Raw genomic sequence first — 20,350 nt, 5'->3', positions numbered from 1 at the left:
TATGGATTTCTGATGTATCATGTATGCATATTGTTCATGCCAGACAGAAGGGCCAGAAGCTATGCTAGGGAGAGCAGAACTGTTTCTTTCAGAAATAGTGATCTGTTAGGTGCGTTTAATGGCAGTAAAGTCTGGCAACCTGATGTTGAGAATAGACGAGTTTGACCAACATATGATCCTAGATTTGCAGTAAATCAGTAATAATATCTTAAGCTCCAAAATTGCCTATGTATTAAAGAGAGAATGGGATCTAGAGTACAGAGTACTGTAAAACCAGCTACGTTAGCCAGTGAAAATGCTCAAGAGATGCATGTGAAATAGTAAATCTAATAAAGTTGTACTAAGCAAGTATATTGATTGGGTCAGAGCTGTTTCTCTGCTTTCTTTAAAAGTGAACAAAACAGCACCACCCCAACCCCCAGACTAAGTTGTTCTTCTAGCAAATGCAGACTACCTGACTGACATTGGCATAAAAAAAAAAAAAGGAAAAATCTTCAGGTGGTTCTTCCAAAATAGTTTGATTTGCACCCTTTGAAACATGTATTTTTATTTTAAGTCACAGTAATTTTTCACATTTTGCCCTTTTCACTGCTGTATAAAATGTTTGGTTGTATTAATTTGATACCATTTTTAACTTGCCAGATGTTGCCTAGTATTTATTAAATCTGTATTACAGGAATAATTCAAATTATGTTAAGCTATAAGCTTTGGTATTCTGAAAACGTTTTTAACGGTTATTTTTGTGAATTTCTTTTCAATTTCCAGCACCCGGCCTCACTGGAATAGTTGGAGGGCGCCCTAGAGTGTAAGTGAGTTTTTTATTTTAAATCAAAGTCTTGCAGAAATTCCTTAAATTTTATTATTAAGAAAGCATTTCTTGGACTTTCCAAAATTGTTTAGAAAATGATTGCTAATCATGGCTAAATAGCTTTTAATTTTCCAAGTGTTTGCCAGGTATATGAATAACTTAAAGATAACTGATCTGATATTTTCATTGATTTCTGATAAAATGCATTTATTATTCTCGTTTTGTGTGTCTAGGTCTCCAGTTTTGAAGCCATTTTGTTTCCATTATCCAAAAAGTGATGTCCAGGTAAGACTTACTACTTTTTAAAGCCTGCTCTGTTTCATTTGAAGCCATTTGAAAAAAATATGCTGACTTTGGCATTTTTTTCAGCAACTTTGAGTCCTAAAACTGCAAAATATACGGGTAACTTTGAAAAATATCTTTCCAGATATTTTTCCAGAATGTTATTCACACAATTTAGAACAGTTGAACCTGCCAACCTTGCATTGTGATTGATGTGACTCTACTCTTTGTATATGCTGCTGGAAATAGCTGTTAAACTCAGTGATCTTCCTCTGATTAACACAGATTTTATCAACAGAGTTGGTTGAACCTTTTCCTTCTGAATACCCTGTCTATAAAAATGGGAGTAGTGACTTCTACTTACATTGGAGAAAGTGTAAAATTGCAAAAGCCTGAGACACTAATGTGCTGTTGTGATGAGTATCATGGAGGAGCCTGTGAATGAGTTCTATCTGTGTGGCCCTATTCAGTTCATAAGAATAGTTTTTTTCAGCCTGAAACACTATTGTTTGGATGACTGTGAAATCCTAGGTGAGAAAGTACAGTGTAAGAGGAAACATTAAGCTAGAGCCCTACTTCTTTTCTGTTATGCTTGTACCTGTGTGTAGTTTGAAGTTTTCAAGATAAACCAGAGGCAGAAACTGGCTTTACTGAAAATATAAAATGTTTGGATTTTTAAACGTCAGTCCCTGTTTTTCTGAATATCATCCCACAATTCAGTAAATTAAATTAAGTATTTTAATTGGAGACTGCAGACAAAAATACGTATATGCTCTTCCTTTTGAGGCCTTTGACTGACTTTCAGCTATTGCATACATCTTATGCTAAGGCATCCTAATAATTGATGCAAGAGCTTTCTCACTCATTCACTTAATTGAAAAAGTGACAGACTGTTGTTCTGTGTTAGACAGCAACAGTGAGTACTGTGACAGGCTTTGTGTGATGATGGGGAGCCTTAGGAGCACAGACAGCAAGGGAGAAGGAAAAAAAAAACAACAATTAACATTAAATAATAGTAATAAATAAATAAAACACAAACAAGCAAAAACACCTTTGAAAAGAATTACAGAAAATCAATTTAAAGATTCTAAGCATTTCAGGGAAGGACTGCTTCTGTTTCATTTTTTAACATGTACAATGCTTAGCACAAATAAGGCTAAATGTTACACTTTGAGCACTGCTCTACATTGGTGGGAAATAATTTAAGATTAAATTTACAGAGGAGATGCTGTGCAGTTATTAAAACCAAGTGTATTAAATGTGGATGGTGGAGAAGCGTTATCAGAGCCTTTCTTGCTTTTGAAGAAGTTAGAATAGAATGGCTCAGTTGGAAGAGACCCACAAATATAATCTAGTCCAACAGCCTGACCACTTCAGGGCTAACCAGAAGTTGAAGCATGTTATTGAGGGCATTATCCCAACGCCTCTCGAACACTGACAGGAACAGGACATCAACCACCTTTCTAGGAAGTCTGTTCCAGTGTTTGGCCTCCCTCATGGTAAAGAAATTTTTCCTAATACCTGGCCAGAACCTTCCTGGTGCAGCTTTATGAAGTTCAAGCACTTGTCATCTTTATTGCTGTTTATGTTTTGCTTTATATGAATGGCTTGTCTTTGCCAAGTTTAATATGAAATTATCATCATGGAAGTTTAGCCTGCTGTTTTGTTTATCAAACTAAATGTAAAATTATTAATTAGCACTGTGTTCCAGACTTAGTAAAATGCCTGCTGAGATTAAATAGTAACCTAATTCAGCAGGGGAAGAAAGTGGTGTCTCTTACTCTTCTTCCATACAGAAAATCAAAATCCTTGTTCTAAGTAACTAATCTGATGAACACACTGATATGCTAGTAAAAAAATTCTCTGGCGTATTGCTGTTGAAGTGCAGCAAAGGTTATGTAAAAGCGTGGTGTAAGTGATTTAAGTCCTTGGTTCAAAGTTTTAGCTGGGTATTAACAGCAAAAGTCTAGCTAGAGATTACAGAGCAAATAAGGTATGAATTAACTGCTTTTCTAGATTGGAATTTCTGTTGAAATAAACCTAGCATTTGACCTAAAACCAAAAATACCACGTAAGGAGATTTTCAGATATGTTAATGTTGTCACAGTGGGTTCTTTTGTTTTGTGTTTGATAACACTTTTCTGGATTTCAGGTTGGATTCAATATCACATTTGTTGTGTGCTGTTTTCACTGCTCTTATGCAATTGCCCCGATTTTACCATAGGTCACTAGTGGTTTTACAGTGAAAACATCAGTTATTTTCCAAGTGTGCTTTTTTCTTGTTTAAAATGTAACCTAGAACTTTCACTGGGAAGAAGAATCCTAGCAAGCCTACTGAAGGCAAGAACTTTTCTGAAATACTTATTTTTATCTTCTCCTTGGATAAGCATTGGAGGCCTTTGTTGCTATTGGATGTTTTCTTTCATAAGATTGTTCTCAGACTGCTGAGAAAAATGATCTTGCATTTGCTGAGGACTGAGAACAAACGGTAATAACTGCCGCAGCCAAGGCGGTATACACTAGTTTGCTGTAGCAATGTAACCTGGCTGTAAGTCTGAGTATTTACCACTGGGCATCCTCCAATGCAGATGAAGTGGATGCAGTTAATTTTTCTACGTGGTTATGCTGTATGATGTAACCAGAGGAACCTTTGCTTGCAATGTGTGTGAATTGCCCAATCACCTAACGAAATACACTTTTTTTTTCAGATTTCTTGGTGTTGAGGAAGAAGAGTTCCTCTTGTATTCATCAAGTTCCATCTCGATGTTCATCATGCAAGATGAACAGCATAGCATCTTTTAGTTCATAGCTTCATCTCAACACAAAAATAAAATACCCAGTATTAATTTGTTTCTGATGATACCTATTCACCTATATTCCTGACTGGTAGAGGTTATACCTGCTTAATGATGCAGGGTTGAGAAATCTCCCGTTAGGAAATGAAGGAGAAAAGTTACTTCTTTAGTGTGGGGGTGTGGGAATAATTTTCTTTTGAGGGGGAAAAATGTTGGAACAGGGCAGTCAGAGAAATAAAATGTACAAAGCTAAATTACCCCAAACTTTATAAATATTGCATCAGATGGACTTATCAGAGCTAGAGGTGAATGCCATAAATATTCAGCCATTGTGTGTGTTCCCTTACAAAATTACTGTATTTTTTTCCTTACAACAGAGCATACAGAACAGTCACTTTACCATATTAAAGTACATTTCATAGTCTTTCTTTGATATACTACAGCAATATGTTAAATTTATTCTATTATGAAAGCACACAATAGCTTTTTACGATTTCTTCCCAGTGCAAAGATATTTTTAAGATTAGAATGGATCATTGTTGCTTTTACTTTTTAAAAGGCAGGAGTAGAGCCTTATCTACAAAGCTGTTACTAAAAATGTGCCAGATAAATATTTAATTAGAAAAATGCTTTATTTGTGTTTTGCACTGGATTTCTGTCTAATTTGACAATTTGGAAATGGGTATTTTTTCCAGATCAACTTATTTTTAAATGGTCAGCATGTTGAGACATTTGAGGAGGATCTCACATTTACATCAGATGAACCTGTTTCCTGTGATCCACCCAAGATTGACAGTGAATTGAAAGGTGTGTTCATCTTCTCTTTGTCAATGTATCATTTGCAGTCTTTATCCTATAAAATCACGTACAAAATTTTGTCCATGAAATATATTTTACCTTATACTATGCATTTTAATTTGTTTTGCAAAACACTTAAACTACTTTTCTTAGGAAGGATGAAGATTAGCATCAAGCAATATAAAATGTATTTGAGGCTATAATAGGGCTGTATCAAGTAAATTGTTAATCAAAACAAAACAAACAAACAAAAAAAACCACCCAAGCCATAGACCCAAGAAAACACTTGAATGCTACTTGAAATTGAAACATTGCTTCAGAGTACACAGCAAATTAATTTTGTTAATCCTGGAAATAGTTGGTCTTATCTTAGATCAATATACTTGTGTTCATAATGGAGGGCAGACATACATGTCTGTTGCAAATCAAAGTTAGTAGCAAAATCTCTATCTGTGAGTTCCAATGAGGGCAGTAGAGGATTAACAACATCAGACTGGGTGAGTTAAGGAGTAGGAAGTCATTACTTTGTTTAACAGAAAAGTTAGCAAAGTTCTTGATTATTTTTTTTATCTCAGGGTGACTGCATTGCTAAATATTGGAGAAACAAAAAGCTGTTAGACTCCTTGTTGCTCTGAAATGCCTTCTTACCATTCAAGAAACCTTTCTGAGGTGCCTGACATCAGCATTTAAGTACTGAATTCTTCAAGCTTTATTCAGGCAAAACTCCTCTTTTGAGGGTCAGCAGAGCTCTGATTCCCCTGAGAAAGACCTCTAAACTTTTGCCCTTAGTTGTAAATAGAAATGTTTTCTGCATGTGACAAAGTACTTACCTACTTATGTGGCTTAACCCATGGACAACATGCATGAGAAATAGACAGATAGGTTAGACTGTGAGAGAAGTAACTTCTGCTAAAACATTTTGTCAGCGTTTAGTAAGGAGGGAAGTATTTTTCTTGGTTTTGTGGTTATCTCAAATGAGAGGGACTGTTAGTTGTCTTTGAACAGATAAGAGAAATATGCGAAAATGGATTTCAAAAATGCTGCTAGATGTGGTTCTGGGAGAGCGGAATTTGAATTTACCGTTTGCCCTAGCTTCGAAGAGAATTCTTCTGTAGATTTAAGATGTTTATTAAATGAAAACAATTTCCTGATAAACAGATCATGGAGGATAAATCAATTAGGGTAATAATAAATGAGAACACCAGAACACTATCTTGAACTAGTTTTGTTTAAATGGAGACTGTCAAAGACTGTTTGTGTGAAATGTTGATGACTTCTACATCTTACATAGTTCGAACACCATCACATTTCAGCCTTTGAAGAAACACTTTTTGTTTGAATTGCAGATTCAATAAAATTATTTATAAAAAAAAAAATTATATCTATGGTGTACAGAGTATGGTAGGCTTGTTCAAAATAAGGAATGAGCCTTAAGTGGACTCTTTCAGATCCTCTTTTGATGTAGTTATTTAATCACAAATAATATTCCTTGGTTAAATAAATATGCCATTTAGTATTACCTGGCAAGTTTCATTGCACACTTCTGCTTGCTTTTTTCATGGAAGTGAGTATGGAAAAGATTGAGCATTGAGCTCTTAACAAACCTCTTATGTTAACTCATTTATTGTATATTTTTACCATTTCAATGATTCTTCACTGGTACTACATGAAACTTATGCTAGACTAAGCTTATAATCGCTTTCAGCTCATGTGAAGATTCAGTAATTCTCTGTAGACAGAGTTGAGTTGAAGGTGGTGACTGTTTGCCTGAGGCTGGGTTTATATCATTACCTGCCACAGTTCACAAAGTGCACATCTACCCATGCCTTAATAGTAGGTACACTTTAAATTGAATTTACCACTGTGTTAAATTTAAGTATAATTCAAACACTCATCGGTATTCTGAGGATGAATTTAAATTAACAGGTGGTGTTACACTAGTGAATACTTCTTAATATGCCTCTGGCCAGTACTCCATATGTGGCAAACCTACAGCATAACATCTTAGTATTGGGTCTTTTACTCTCTAAAATTAAACAAAAAAAACAGCAGTTATGTGCTATTCTCAGCAGAAGCAGTAATGATACAGACAAGGAAGACTGACGGATTTTCAAATTGCATTGACAGACAATTACAGACAATTGAAGGTTGTCCAGCATATTTGATTTCCAAGATCATTGCTTCACTTCCTTAAAGTTTGAGTTTTTAACGCATTAGACTGAAAATGTGATGACTCTGTGCCCTGGGCTTGAATTTTCCTTTTTTTAAAAAAAAAAAACAAACAAAACAAAAAAAACCAACAACAAACAAACAAATCAGACAAAAGACAATTTTAGATGTTTGTCAGCTTCTTGTGGCTGCTACCAACAGTTGTTTCACCAGAAACTGTGACAGAAAGCAGGAAGAATGCCACTTCCATTGTATGAATGTTCACTCTAATGGGAATTCTACATGCGAAGCAAGAGTGTAGGTGGATCTGTTACAGATACTGGCATGGGGGTGCCAGGAGAGCTGATATGTCCAGAGGGAAGTTGGATCAGAAGCAAAACAGGTTGGAAATGCCTGGATTCTCTCTGCCTAAAATATATATATATATATAAAACTTACGTTTCAAGTTTCAGTATTAAGCTACCATCAGTGAATAACTGAAACTTGGTGGCAAGGTGAGCATTTCACCTCTCTCCTTTTGGGAACAGAAGGTAGGTGGTGGCAGCCTACTACTTACTAATCAAGAATTGCAAGAGGTCTGTAGTGTATAACTAAACCATCAAACCTTGTTTAAGGTTTCAACAAGATTGAATTTCTGGATTTGGGCGTGAATGGGATTGCTTTATTTTCTGATAGATAAATGGTTAAAAATAATACTTTGTGTTCAGTAAAGTGCAATGATACTCAGTGTTCATGAAGACTTGAAAGTCTAATGTTCCAGACAAGTTTAAAAAATAAAAATGAAAATTCAAGACTGCCTTCCTATAGTGTATGCGTTTATGACCATGAAATATCTTATAAACACTAAGATATTTACAAAATTATCTATTTGAGAAAGAAATTTGTCATTTTCATCTATGCAACTGAATAAGGCACCTTCATAGCAGCACCTATGAAAGTGAGAGACACACACTGTCTTGAAACGGACTTTAAAATTGTGACTGTTTTCTACAGACAACTAATTATCAAGACATCAATAGCTGCATGTGTTTTCCACCTGCACTGGAAGCAGAGAGATCTGTGTGTTAAAGGAAAAACAGTTGTCAGCTAGTTAAGAAATGATAAGTAGCTGCTAAGCCACCTTCACGGATACCACCTTGTTAAAATGGAGATGAATTTTCATATTCAGGGGTTATGGAAGGGGGGATTCGTGACACAGTATTCAGCTGTATAAAGGTAAAAGAGATCTAGAAGAAAGGTTAAAAATTATCAATTTTTGTGAATTTTGCGCTGGCCTCACAACTTGTCCTGTAGGTGTTCCAGTGGGAAGAAAGCTTTGAATTTTTTTTCAAGAAAGTACTACAAACAATGCAGAACGCGTACACTTTAAAGGCAATTACTTCAAAATGTACCGTTACTTGTAGCTATCATTAAGATGCATTATTTCTTTTATATTGTATAGATCTGCCAAGTGGTCCTCATACTTATCGCTTAGAAGATCTTGCCTATACTAGAAGTGGAGACAAAGGAAACTCTGCAAACATAGGTATTTTTCATCTTTCTTTCTGAAGTGATGTAAGGCTTTCAAATCAGAGTTGGGCATCAAATGCTCTTCTTAATTTTTGGGAAATCTCTTACATAACTTGATTATTTTATTGACTCAGTGCTCAAAGAAAATGTAATCCATATAAAACAAGGATTTTACTGATGAGGTATCTGTAGGTCTATGTTCAGCAACTGTTTGAAATCTGGGGTAGTAAATAATATCTTTATCATACTTCAAAGCTTCGTCCAAAGTTAGGAGAAGCCTTTTTTTAAGGTTTCCTTTACATGTTAGTTGCTGCCACTTCCTGTATCTGTTATGTAATGTAATTTCTTGGTTGTCTGAACATGTATGATATCTCCACATGTGAATTTTATAACATGCGTATGGCTAAAACATCAATAGTGTTAGGAAATACCAAAGTTGTTCTTGCACGTAAGAGAATGTTTTTAATTAAATTGTTAATCCAAATGGTGTATTTCAGTGTGAAGTCTTTACATTTGATTGTGGTGCTTCTTGCATTGTTTAATAATTCCTTCTATTCCTTACTTCTGCATGCAACAATTGGCTCTCTTACTTGTTGGAAGATGAGAGCGTGTGGTGTTCAAAGCTCAGTATGAATTAAAAGGTGCGTTTGGGATTTGATTTGCTATCAGCTGTCATGCTAAAAACTGATAGTTCGTTCATTTATATTTAAGGAATACAGTTCTCTTGTCCTTGTTTTCGAAACCTTTTTTGGCTGAAGAACGAAGGATTTTTTTGTTTTTGTTTTTTTGTTCAATTTGTAGTTGACCATTATTGCAGTATATCATTTGCGAATCATAAACGATGCATACATTGTTAATAGACTTCCCCAGATGTAAAGAAACTAATCCTTTATTAAAGAACAACAGCAAACTTGACCTATGAGATGAAATTAACTTTGAAGTTCTCAGATAAAAAGATCTGTGACGCAAATCTGCTTTCCTGATCGTGCTGTGGAACCTTGGCTTCAACATACAGTTATCCGAAGCTTATCAAAGCATACTTACAGCAATAAAAACTTAATTGTAATTTCTTGCACTTAATCAGTAGTGGGGCAAGAACCAAAGCTTCAGTCACCATGCTCTCAGCTGATCAGATTATGCCTTGTTATGGTTAATTGCAATTACTTTTCTAAATCACGCAAGCCATTTAGGGGAAGAGAACTGCATGTGGGTTGTTCATTGGTATCTTGTTGGTTTTTCTTCAGGTGTTTTCCAGTGGCAGGGACCACTTGCATCCAGAAAAATAATGGTTAATATCATGTAGTCTGGGAGCCTTCTTCCATGTCATGCTCCTCACAAACTCTCTGCTGACAGAGGGAAAGTTGTCGTGCTACTTTATTCAGGAGCTCATTAAAGAAGATCCATATGTACAGTTTCAGTTGAGAGGATGACTTCAAGTCAGTTTTGAAAGGATAACTACAATTTGGTTTCAATAGCTCATATTCTAACTAATGCTAATTATACCTAACAGGTGTCATAGCACGGCATCCCCTCTACTATCCATACCTAAAGAAAACTTTAACTGCTCGAGCCTTGGAGAACTACTTCCAACACCTTTTAGAGCGAGAAAAACCCGAAGAAGAACTAGTAACAAGGTGAGTAGCCAGCTGCGCAGTTCAGTTGTAAAATAGATGCATGATGGTATCAGAAATTATTTTAAAGTGTATTAACTTAAGTTTTGCAAACCTGTGTATATTTAACATTTTTTAAAGTGTGTCTTCCTTTGCATTTTTTGAATAACAACCTGAGGGGTAGTCATGGGAAAAGAAAATGAATGTATGAATTCAATTCCCTCCTGAAGCTGGACAAAGGGAGTAAATCAGTTCAGTGAAGGCATTTCACAGAATTGCAGACTGGTTAAGAGGTAAAAAACCTCTGGAGGTTGTCTGGTCCAAACACCCTGCTCAAGGAGGGACACGCAGAGCAGGTTGCCCAGGACCATGCCCAGACAGATTTTGACAATCTCCAAGGAAGAGACTCCACAGTGTTCTGTCACCTGCACAGTACAGAAGTGCTTCCTGATGTTTAGATGGAACTTCTTCTCTTCCATTTTGTGTGTGTTGCCACTCGTCCTGGCACTGGGCACCATTGAAAAGAGCCTGGCTCCACCCTCATTGCATCTTCTCTTCAGGTACCCTTCAGGTACACATTGATAAGATTGATGAGCCTCCTTTTCCCCCAGGCTGAACGGTTTTAACTCTCTCAGCCTCTCCTCATGGGAGAGATGCTCCAGTCCCTTAATCATCTTGGTATGACCCTGCTGGACTCTTTCCAGGATGCCTAGAGATCTTTTTGTAGTGAGGGGTCCCAGAACTGGGCAGTACTGCAGATGTATTCTCACCAGTGCTCAGTAGAGGGGAAGGATTACTTCCCTTGACCTGCTGGCAATGCTTGGCCTAATGCCAAGAATATAGTTAGCTTCCTTAGCATCAAGGGCACATTTCAATTTTCAGAATTAGTTTTAGTGTTAGGGTTATATTTTTGTTCTGTTCCAATACAAAAGGTATTTACCAAATAGAAATCACTTACGCTATCCTTTTGAGAAATGTCTATTTCAAGTGTTTCTGAACCATTTGGAGACTGTGAGAGCCTTAGTAAAGGAAGCTTCCCAAGCTTCGGAGACACCGCAGACCTGGGAATTTGAAATCTCTAAAATACCATCTGAAAAATATGCGTGCAACCAGTGTAGGCTGGAGCCCAAGCTTACCTGATCTTCCATCAAAAACATGCCTTATTCTATCACTGTCTCTGCAAAACAATTTAACTTTTAAGGAATTCACTTACTTTAGGGAAAATATTCCTTTAAGTATCTTGCTATCACCTGCTTTTTTGCCACATACACCAAACCAGAATTTTAAGCAAAAAACACAGTTAATTTCTTAAAGTATGAAAGAGGATGCATCCTAGTCCTCTGCCAGTAGACAGCATACATAACATTTTTGTTTTCATGCTACCAAGGGATGATGTTCAGATCTTTCCTGGGGCCTGGCAAGTGAAACATACTGCTCTTGTAGAATGAGGTAATAGTGCTCATCCATATATGTCCAGTAAAACAGTCAACAGGTTTTAAACTTCAGTGTCTCATTAAAAACCAACAAGAACTTCGATATTGTAACAAACTCTTCAGTCTTCTAAAACCTGTTTTGATATAAAGTCAATTATTCTGCAACAATGGACATTCTGCCAAAATCATGTATTTCTGTGGGTGCTGGGAAACTATTGTCTTTTTGGTTATTCAGAGAGCTTGAGTCAGAAGGGTGCATCTCAAAGCTCAGAATGTGGAACTATTTTAACTCTTGCTTTGTGAGTTGTGCTGTTTTTTCTCTTGATAAGCAGATCAATGCAGATCTCGCCCGTTTCATAAGTGCTAACAAATCTATGAAACTAATGAATTCTAATATCAAGAAAATTGAATTTCCTCTGAAATGAGTGGAGAAAGGGAAAAAAGTCAGGCCTCCTAATTATATGTATAGAAATTGATTCATTATGGTTCCTTAATGCTGTTTATGTTCATAAATAAAAGTTGAAATATGCTGTGTCTGGGTAAAGCCAATTAATTTTGATTAATTAGATTATCTGTTCCTGGTTTTGGCTTCCTTTAATGATGTGATAATGGAGCTCTGTGAGTGAATTGAAAAACTGCTTGGGGGGAGGGAGGAGAATAGATTCTTCTGTGAAAATGTTTAGAATTATGATTATGCTCATGTGCTTCAGACTCTGTAGTTGCTTTTGAGTTATTTATTTTTAGTTTTTACTGTAATAAAAAGGGTTATCCTATTCTTTCATTTTCCTTCATTTCAAATGTGAGTGGTTTAAAAATGTATTATTTTTGATATTAAAAACATACCAACCACAGTTCTGCCTCAGTATAGAGCAGAGATTGTCAGCCAGTTGCCTTTCATTCTTTTTCCTTAAGGCTATTTAAATAGATATACCAAACCAGAGTAAAAGAGGGGATTATTTTTGATAGAAATCACTGAAAGCTTGGAAGCTTCCAAGTTTTCAGGTAACAAGGTAACAAAAGATAATCATTCAGGGATAAAGACAAGTCTATGCAATTGCCTTCCCCCTCAACCCATGGAGAGTAACTGTTGAGAGGTACAACAGTTAATCAGGGTTTTTCTGGTGCATAGCAGTGATGTGCAAGCTCAACATGAAAACTTAGACTAATCTAAGTGAAGCTAAGGAACAGAGAGTTGTATGCAGACAGAAATGGGCTCTAAGTTTAGAAAAGGATGTCAAGTCTTGAATTCCGCATATGCACATACAAGTCTTCTGACAGGTACTGCCTTTAAAAATAACATCAATGCTACAGTAAGGTGCAGGGCATCCACAAGATCATGTGAAAGACTTTTTTCATGCATATGAAAGACTTTTTCTTTAGGCATTTTGCCCTCTCTCTTTCTAAGACTAGGTTATATGTGTGGTGTTGCATAAACGAGTCTTTATAAATGGAGAGGTGGTCATTCTAAAGAAGTACTAGAGAGTGAATATGATTGGAGAAGGGAAAGTTCTTCAATAGATAAAACTTGACTAGCTTATTATATATCATTTGCCATATTGATAACTTTCATCTCTTCACAGCACTAGAATTATACACAGCTTTCATCCTCAGTTCTGCAGTTATATATTTCCATTATATAGGATTGTATCTCTATTAAAACTTCTCACAGATATACAGTTCTTTCTGAGGATTTTCGAAGAAACAGAATAAGAAACTTTTCATTTCTGGTCTCAGGTCAGTTATTTAAGAAGGATTGCCCATTTATCGTGGGAGAACTTGCTGGTTTTGTCTTCTCTCTCTAAAGTATGGTTATCTTCTCTATCTTTTGAGAACATTCCAGTGCTCAGAAAAACAATATGACAGCTGATTCCTTTCTATGGGATATTTTTACTAGGAGCTGAAAAACAAAACTACTTTTCTGTGGGTACGGACGCTTTTAAATTAATTGATTTTTTTGTATACGTATTTGTTATGTGGGGGGAAAAAAACCTCATGTAGCTCTCTACAGTATATTTCATGTGCAAACATCTTTTTTATGTATTCAGCTTCTACTTTTCTCTTACAAGAAGAATGATGTCTTTTTATCAATATAAATGCAATAAATCTGCATTAAAAAATATAAAAATAAAATATAAATATAAATATAAAATATTTTTCATATTTTTTATAATTTTTATATTTTTATAAATTATAAATTTTAATAAATTTTTATAATAAAAATAATTTTTAAAAATATAAATATACAATAAATATAATATAAAATAAAAATAAATAAAAATGCAATTTTTATAACATAATTTCTGTGTATTTTTAACAGGAAATTCACAGGGAAACATAACTTCTTTGAATAAGTATGGACAGCACTTTAAGGGAAGTAGTTAAGCAGTCAACCCCCGTTGAGCATAAGCATAGGAGTTTAGCTACAACAGTGAACTTTCATTATATTATTGGTTTCTGTCACAGCCTTGTTCTTTGAAAAGTTTGTTTTCTGTGCTTTTAAAAAGCAGCTCTTAAACATTATGTAATTGTGCAATTCAATCAAAAGCTTTTCTTTTAGATTTCACTCAGTTTAACTTAAATTGTTTAATGATGTTGGGTAAATGCATGGCAATGTGATTGGTGTATTGTTGCTGCTTAAGACTATTATGATGGTTGTTTCTTTGTAGGTTTTTCAGAGTAAAATTTACAGTCTAGTGTTTTTGGTAGACCTCTAGTTCTCATAGCATATCGTCATTTGTAATTTGCATAGGGTTTTTTAATTGAAAAATTTGCAAGGTTATCTGATCCTTGCTGTGTGGTTGATTATATTATTAAATTTAATCAGTTCTATAGATGACTTATTGTTGAAATTGCTTTATTTTTCATATTCCTGTTGTCTGGTAGAGCACTGTTGGATTAAAAATATAAAATAATTTTAAAAAATAAAATAAAATCCCGCTTTCCCAGTGAATATGCCTTTTAAGCATGATAATGTTGCCTGGCAACCAGATTTAAAGGCAGGTCAACAGAATGAGAGCAGCAAATTTCTTGCTAATAACAGCTAATAATGTTAATAATAAAGAAGAATGAAAGAGTAGAAAGAATAATGACAAATCATTTCCTGGGAGTTGGGTGCAGACATACTGATTGGTGCTTGCAAGAGCATAACGAGAATGAAGCGTTTGCCAGGCTGTTCAACAGAATCATAGGTTGACCACATTTGCTTCCACGAAAGGTTTAGCTCATCTCCCAAGGACACAAGGGCATGCCGAGCAGTGAGTATCACCAACAGCTGTAATTTTCACAGTGCCAAAAAGGGATTGGAGAAAAACCTCAGAACGACAGAATCGGCCGTACAATAGTACTTCAAGAAATTACATCTCTTTTGGAGGACAGATTTTGAAGAATCTGTTGCAAATGGAGGAAGATCAGATAGATGACTAAAGAAATACAGGCAGCGTTGGAGGAAATATGATTTAAACCGTAGCAGTCAAAACATTCAGAGACATAGTAAGAGTTGGATAAGGTCTTTTTCAGTTACTCATATCTTGCCGATGTTCTGATGAAATCTTTTACTAAGGGGGAAAAAAAGGAAAGCCATCAAGTCCTTAGATAAATAAAATATTGCAGGAAAGCAAAAACCAAGAAGCACTGGAAGAGTACAGGGAAGAAGACAAAACACTGAAAAAATATGAAGGGATAGGAAAATGGAAATATGATATAGACCAATTTATGGAATTTGAAATAGCTTTGTTAGGAAACCACAAAGCCATTTGACAAACTTGTACAAAAGTTTCTGAATTGGAGCTGTACTAGCCAAAAGCAAGGATGGAAAAATGCTTACAGAGGCAGGCAGTGGAACAGAAAAATGGTCTGTCACACTAAAATAAGATAATTTTATCTTAACAAAGCACATGGCTCCAGTAGAGTGTTGAAGTGTAGCTTTACTTGTTATTTGTTATAAAATCCTCTATGATTAGTTGTAAGAGTTTGAGTTAGTGACTCATGGTTATTTCTCAGTAATGGAGAGCATGACTTCCAAATCAGCAGGCAGTCGTCAGCAAAAGTGAGTTCTGGGAACTACATGATTGTATTTTTTTAGCATCGGAAGTAGGAAATATTAAAAATACTTCCTTCTGTCCTTTTTGTTAACTCACACTGGATTTGAACCTCTTGCCTATGGAGCTTTCTGTATGGAGGAGGAGGAGGGATCATCTTTTAAAACTGTTAAATACAGTTGATTTGGGGTAAGGGTGAGGAACAAGAAGTCAGGGAAAGCCATGGGTTAACCATCAGTTAACTTTTAGACTTGAGTCATCAGTGAGGATGCTACCATGAGCATCCAAATTTTTGCATGTTATCTTTTGCTTCGTGTGTTGTTCAGTTTTTTTTGTGTGTGTGTTTTCCTACAAAATCTCCTGGAGAGAAAAGAAAAAAAAAAAAGTAAACTTTATTTTACAGGTACGAGTTGCCAGGAATCCATGGATTAAATTTTGTTCTGAAGAATTCCCTTGGTGGTGGTGGCATAGCATCCCTGAGAAGTGACCCACAGGCATGTATTGATTTAATGCACTTATCTTTTGTGACTAGGTATCCCACAGTCTCTTCCAGCTTTATGAGCTGGAGCAGTAAGCTTTTGTTTTTTGACTCTTTAGTTCCTATTAATTTCCTATTAGTATACATTATCTACTTCATTGTTTTAAGGTTTTAAAACAGCATAGTGAAGTAGAGATGATTTAGAATATCTGGTGAAAAAGATACGTACAAGATAACCGATCTGAAGATTCTATTAATAGTTTGTCCTTACCTGTGGTTTTAGATGTACCAGGTAAATAAGCTTTTTTAAAGGCTGTTTTGGAGGATATGAACTTACTGCACAGTTCTGATAGTTTTTCCTAGTACACACAGCAACTGTGTACTGACTCCTCTAGCTTAAACCATGACTAATATAGTTAAATTATTATTAATATAAATCTGAAAGAGAAAAATATATGCATAGATCTTTTGTGTTGACCACATTATGCGAATATAAAACTAATTTTTTGCAAATGTAAATTTTGAATATTAAATATTTGAAACATCTAAACCTGATGATGAGATCTCTTAACATGGCAGTCCTATAGCTACAGTAAAGCACAGTTCTACCACCACAGGCTGAGAAATGCTCAAGTGTACAAATAATCTCAGGGTAGTCAATAGGTTTGTTCACAAAGTGAGGTGATGCTAGGTATGAATTGCATAGCAGAGTTGAATAATAATCAATAAATTGATTTTAGCAGTAGGTAACAAATTGAAGGAACTATTCAATCTTAAGGATTAAATGCTGGAAGACTTAACTGTGTAGTATTTCTTACTTAGAAAGCCTCACTTGTGAATTAATGTAATTAAATGAAAAGGTAAATGTAGCATATGGAAAAAGTATAATTTGAGTGAATATATAATTCAAGTCTCGATTAAAAACTCACCCCAAATCTCTATGAAGGTATGTAGAGGTAAATACACATTAAACATGTAAAACATGCTGAATTCTTACACTGAAAGGACTCTTACACTGATATGAAAAAAAAAATCCCATATTAAACTGTTTTGATTTACAACGGTTATAAATTTAAATAGAATGATGAAGTGTTGGTTGTTTTTTTTTTTTTTCTTACAGGGCAAAGCACTTGGGCAGATGCTGCTGGATTTCCAGATTAAAAATGTTCCTGATTTAAAATCATTGATAGAATAACAGGTGTTTGATACATATATTTTTAACACTGAGTAGTATACAAAATGTTATAAAAAAGAACTGGCTTCTTAAGTCAGACTTATAAAAGTCACAGAGGGGAAATCAGTGACAGTTCTCTCTGAGGTTTAGCTTAAATGGCACAGATTAGCAACTCTTTTGAGTAATAGCAGACTAACAGCTTTGTCTGTGACTGATAACATTTCCTGTCTAGATAATACATTGGATGAAGAATTAATTTATTTCCTGTAAAATAGAATTAAACAAATTGCAACATTTAATTATGAGACAAGATAATCTTTGTTCTATGATGAAAATTGCCTCCTGTTCCGTTCATCTCTTTTCCTTCTCTAAATCTTTATTTAAAAACTAAATGGACCGATATCGTTGAACTCCTGTCAATTGTATTTGACCTGCGCATAGAGCGAAGTTAGGTAAGCTGATGTGCGTCACTAAGAAGTTAGCACTGGAGAACAGCTTTCCCTATAGAATCACAGAACCACTAAGGTTGGAAAAGACCTCCAAGGTCACCTGGTCCAACTGTCCCCCTACCACCAATATCACCCACTAAACCATGTCCCTAAGCACAAGGGCAGTATAGGGCAGTAAAGAAATGTAATTGTTACCATTACATAGTGACCGATAGTAAATACTGACCTTTGCTGGTGATTCACTGAACTGCCAGCACTTTGTCCAATTAATGACAGATTACTTTATTGTAATTTCCAACATCTCACTAATGAATCCATCAGTTGAAAAGCACTAACCAGTAACAAACTGCAATTCTTGGCAAGGGAATCAATTGGAAAATGCAGACAGGAGAATGGTGTGAGCTACACTATCTGCTCACTCGCTCTTGTGATGAGGCAGTCCTAGCAGGGAGAAGGGGGGACCAGGCAGTGCGGGTGTGCCTTGTTTTCTTTCAGGCCTGCTAAGTCTTCATTTTGTGTACCAGAGTCCTGTCTGGATTAAGTCTATTTGGCTGTCATTGACATTGCCTTTCCCACAGAATGGTCCGCAAGCCTTCCACAGAAAGGTTTGTTTCCTGCTGTGAAGGAGTACTGTGCTGAATGAAGTGCACTCTTGTTTCTGTTCTGACTGACAGTTACCACCTCTATTTCCTTTTTTGCATCCAGCCTTCTCCCTAGCAGCAAAATATTACTACCATGTTCAAACTAGGATACTCCTAGACGGTTTCACTTAAATAAGCAGAAACTCTAAGATCCTTGTCATGCTGCCTATGACAATATCAGGATGCACATTCTCTCCCAATAGCTGTCTGTATTTCCTCCACAGAAGCCATATGAATATTACTCTGTATGTTCAGACATATTTTATTCAGAAGTTAATCTTCCCCTTTATTTTGGGGAGACTGTATTACTTGTTTAGTGCTGACAATGAGGTGTTACTAATAATATCATGGAAAAAATATGAAAAGTATTTTGTAAACCAAAACTCTCTTCAACTTTACTAAATCTCAGTCTGTGCTATTATTAATTTCCTTGCCTTTTGATTTTAATGAGGACTGCACAAGGAATTGTTCCCACTTTTTTCTGTGGTTTTGTTCATTAGACTTGAAGGTGTAAGTGAAAGCTTTATCCATCTAAACATGTTACTCTCTTAGCCAGTTGTAAGTTCTACCTGTGTATTCAGCATGGTTCAGTCTATTTGTCACGAAATGAGTCAGTTGCAGAAAAGTATCCAACTTTATAATTTTAAAGGGAAAAGGCTGTGCTGTTTTTATCATGTTTACATTCATTGTTCATTCAGAAAACTTGTTAATAATTTGAAAGCCTGTTAGTTTAGCAAAACATACAAAGGTATTGAGAGGAAATTAAAAAAAAAAAAAGTGATAGACCTCAATAGCAAACCTACAAGGATAAAAAGGCTACAATAAATATATGTAGTTTACTGTATATGCTGCTTACGTGACTCTGTAAATGTGTATGCAACTATTTTAGAATTAAAGTATACGTTTATAAGTATTAATTTGTTCAAGTCATTTAAGTTGTTTCTTCTCCTGGAAGACAGTGCTACTTAGTTCAGAGGTTCTTAATGTTCTGTTTGGGGGTTGTTTCACTTACTTGCAGTTTCATGCTTTGCCTTGTTGCTTCCCTTCTTCCTTCAGATTTTCTCTCTTCTGTCCCTGGTCTTTGTTAAATACAAAAACTGAAAAGAGCAATATGATGTTGTAGAGGGTTGGTCATTTACAGCTCTACCATAGAGTCTGTAAATTGTTTAAAAGAACTGTATGGTGTTCAAGTGGATTGGATATGGCAATACAAAGGGGTTTTTTATCTGTGGAATTGCCCTTTTGGATGCTGTGAAACCATCCTTCACAAACATGTTTTCTGTCCATTATTTCTTTCAGTGCACCAGCTTAAATCAAGTGGCATTGCCTTTCAGATACTTTTCTTGCAAAACATATCCTCCAGAAATCCCTATCCAAAGTTTTTATCCTCCTTAGTATGTTCTGAATTCATGATCCTGTACTTGTTCCAGCAATCCCAGCTGACCTGAAAGCTTGTTAAAGCTGCATTTGCCTGTTAATCTACAGTAGAAACTGAGCAATTGAAAACAAAGTTTGATTAAAACAAATTGTACTGGGAGGTGAGCGTGTATGCAGCCAGCATTGGCTTAACTTCAATCAGTTAACAAATGCATTTTGCTTGCTTGTTAAACCAGGGCTGTTCCTCTTATAGGCAAGTACTTACGCTTCCAATTGCCTTTCTTTCCTGCTTTTTCCCTGTTGTGTTACCTGTGAGGGCAGGACGGAAATAATGACTACAATTCTAAAAACAAGGATCCTTCTGATGCACTAAGTTTTTAGTGTAATGGAAGCTGGCTCACACCTCTTACCTGGGAATTTGTTGTGCTGCTGCTCAAATGCAATACAAAACAAAGGCAGCATTTTTTTCACCTCCCAAAGCTTCATTACTGTATCTTATGTAAATCTCAAGAATAAATCATGGGGTCTATCATGAAATTGTTCCATAGCAGCTAACAGTCCAAACAAGTACTTTGTTTGCTGTGTTATATTTAACACTTCAAATGATTTTGCCAGCTTTGGGGCAATTTAATCTGTCAATTGAAGGTATAAAAGTTACAGCACAAAAGCGATCCAAGAGGATGGGAAAGAAGTCAGCCACTGGAGTCCCAGTTTGAGGCAAAAAGTATGTTTTCAATTTAGCCATCTCCAGTGAAACGATTCTTACGCTAAAATATGTTGCTTTTTTTTT

The 20,350-nt window shown here is 35.6% G+C and overlaps 1 protein-coding gene across 3 annotated transcripts in view; it reads left to right on the top strand.

Annotated features, from left to right (window-relative positions):
• The window catches only part of LOC118249137 (uncharacterized), a 59,384-nt gene extending 40,284 nt beyond the window's left edge, over window positions 1–19,100 (top strand). For 2 of the 3 annotated variants that reach the window (XM_035548832.2, XM_035548825.2), the window contains exons 14-20: window positions 766–805; window positions 1,042–1,093; window positions 4,581–4,692; window positions 8,294–8,377; window positions 9,872–9,995; window positions 15,845–15,935; window positions 17,040–19,100. In XM_035548832.2, coding sequence (XP_035404725.1) covers window positions 766–805; window positions 1,042–1,093; window positions 4,581–4,692; window positions 8,294–8,377; window positions 9,872–9,995; window positions 15,845–15,935; window positions 17,040–17,114 — 578 coding nt within the window. In that variant the 3' untranslated portion in view covers window positions 17,115–19,100. Of the gene's footprint in view, window positions 1–765; window positions 806–1,041; window positions 1,094–4,580; window positions 4,693–8,293; window positions 8,378–8,961; window positions 9,015–9,871; window positions 9,996–15,844; window positions 15,936–17,039 lie in introns of those variants that run through there. The other variant, XM_050710307.1, reaches the window with a different exon arrangement.
• Window positions 19,101–20,350: the final 1,250 nt, after the last annotated feature.

This window comes from Cygnus atratus, chromosome 4 (assembly GCF_013377495.2).
Source record: "Cygnus atratus isolate AKBS03 ecotype Queensland, Australia chromosome 4, CAtr_DNAZoo_HiC_assembly, whole genome shotgun sequence".
Classification (NCBI taxonomy): Eukaryota; Metazoa; Chordata; class Aves; order Anseriformes; family Anatidae; genus Cygnus; species Cygnus atratus.
The sequence above is the reverse complement of the archived record's forward strand: the minus strand, read 5'-3'. Positions and strand labels throughout refer to the sequence as shown.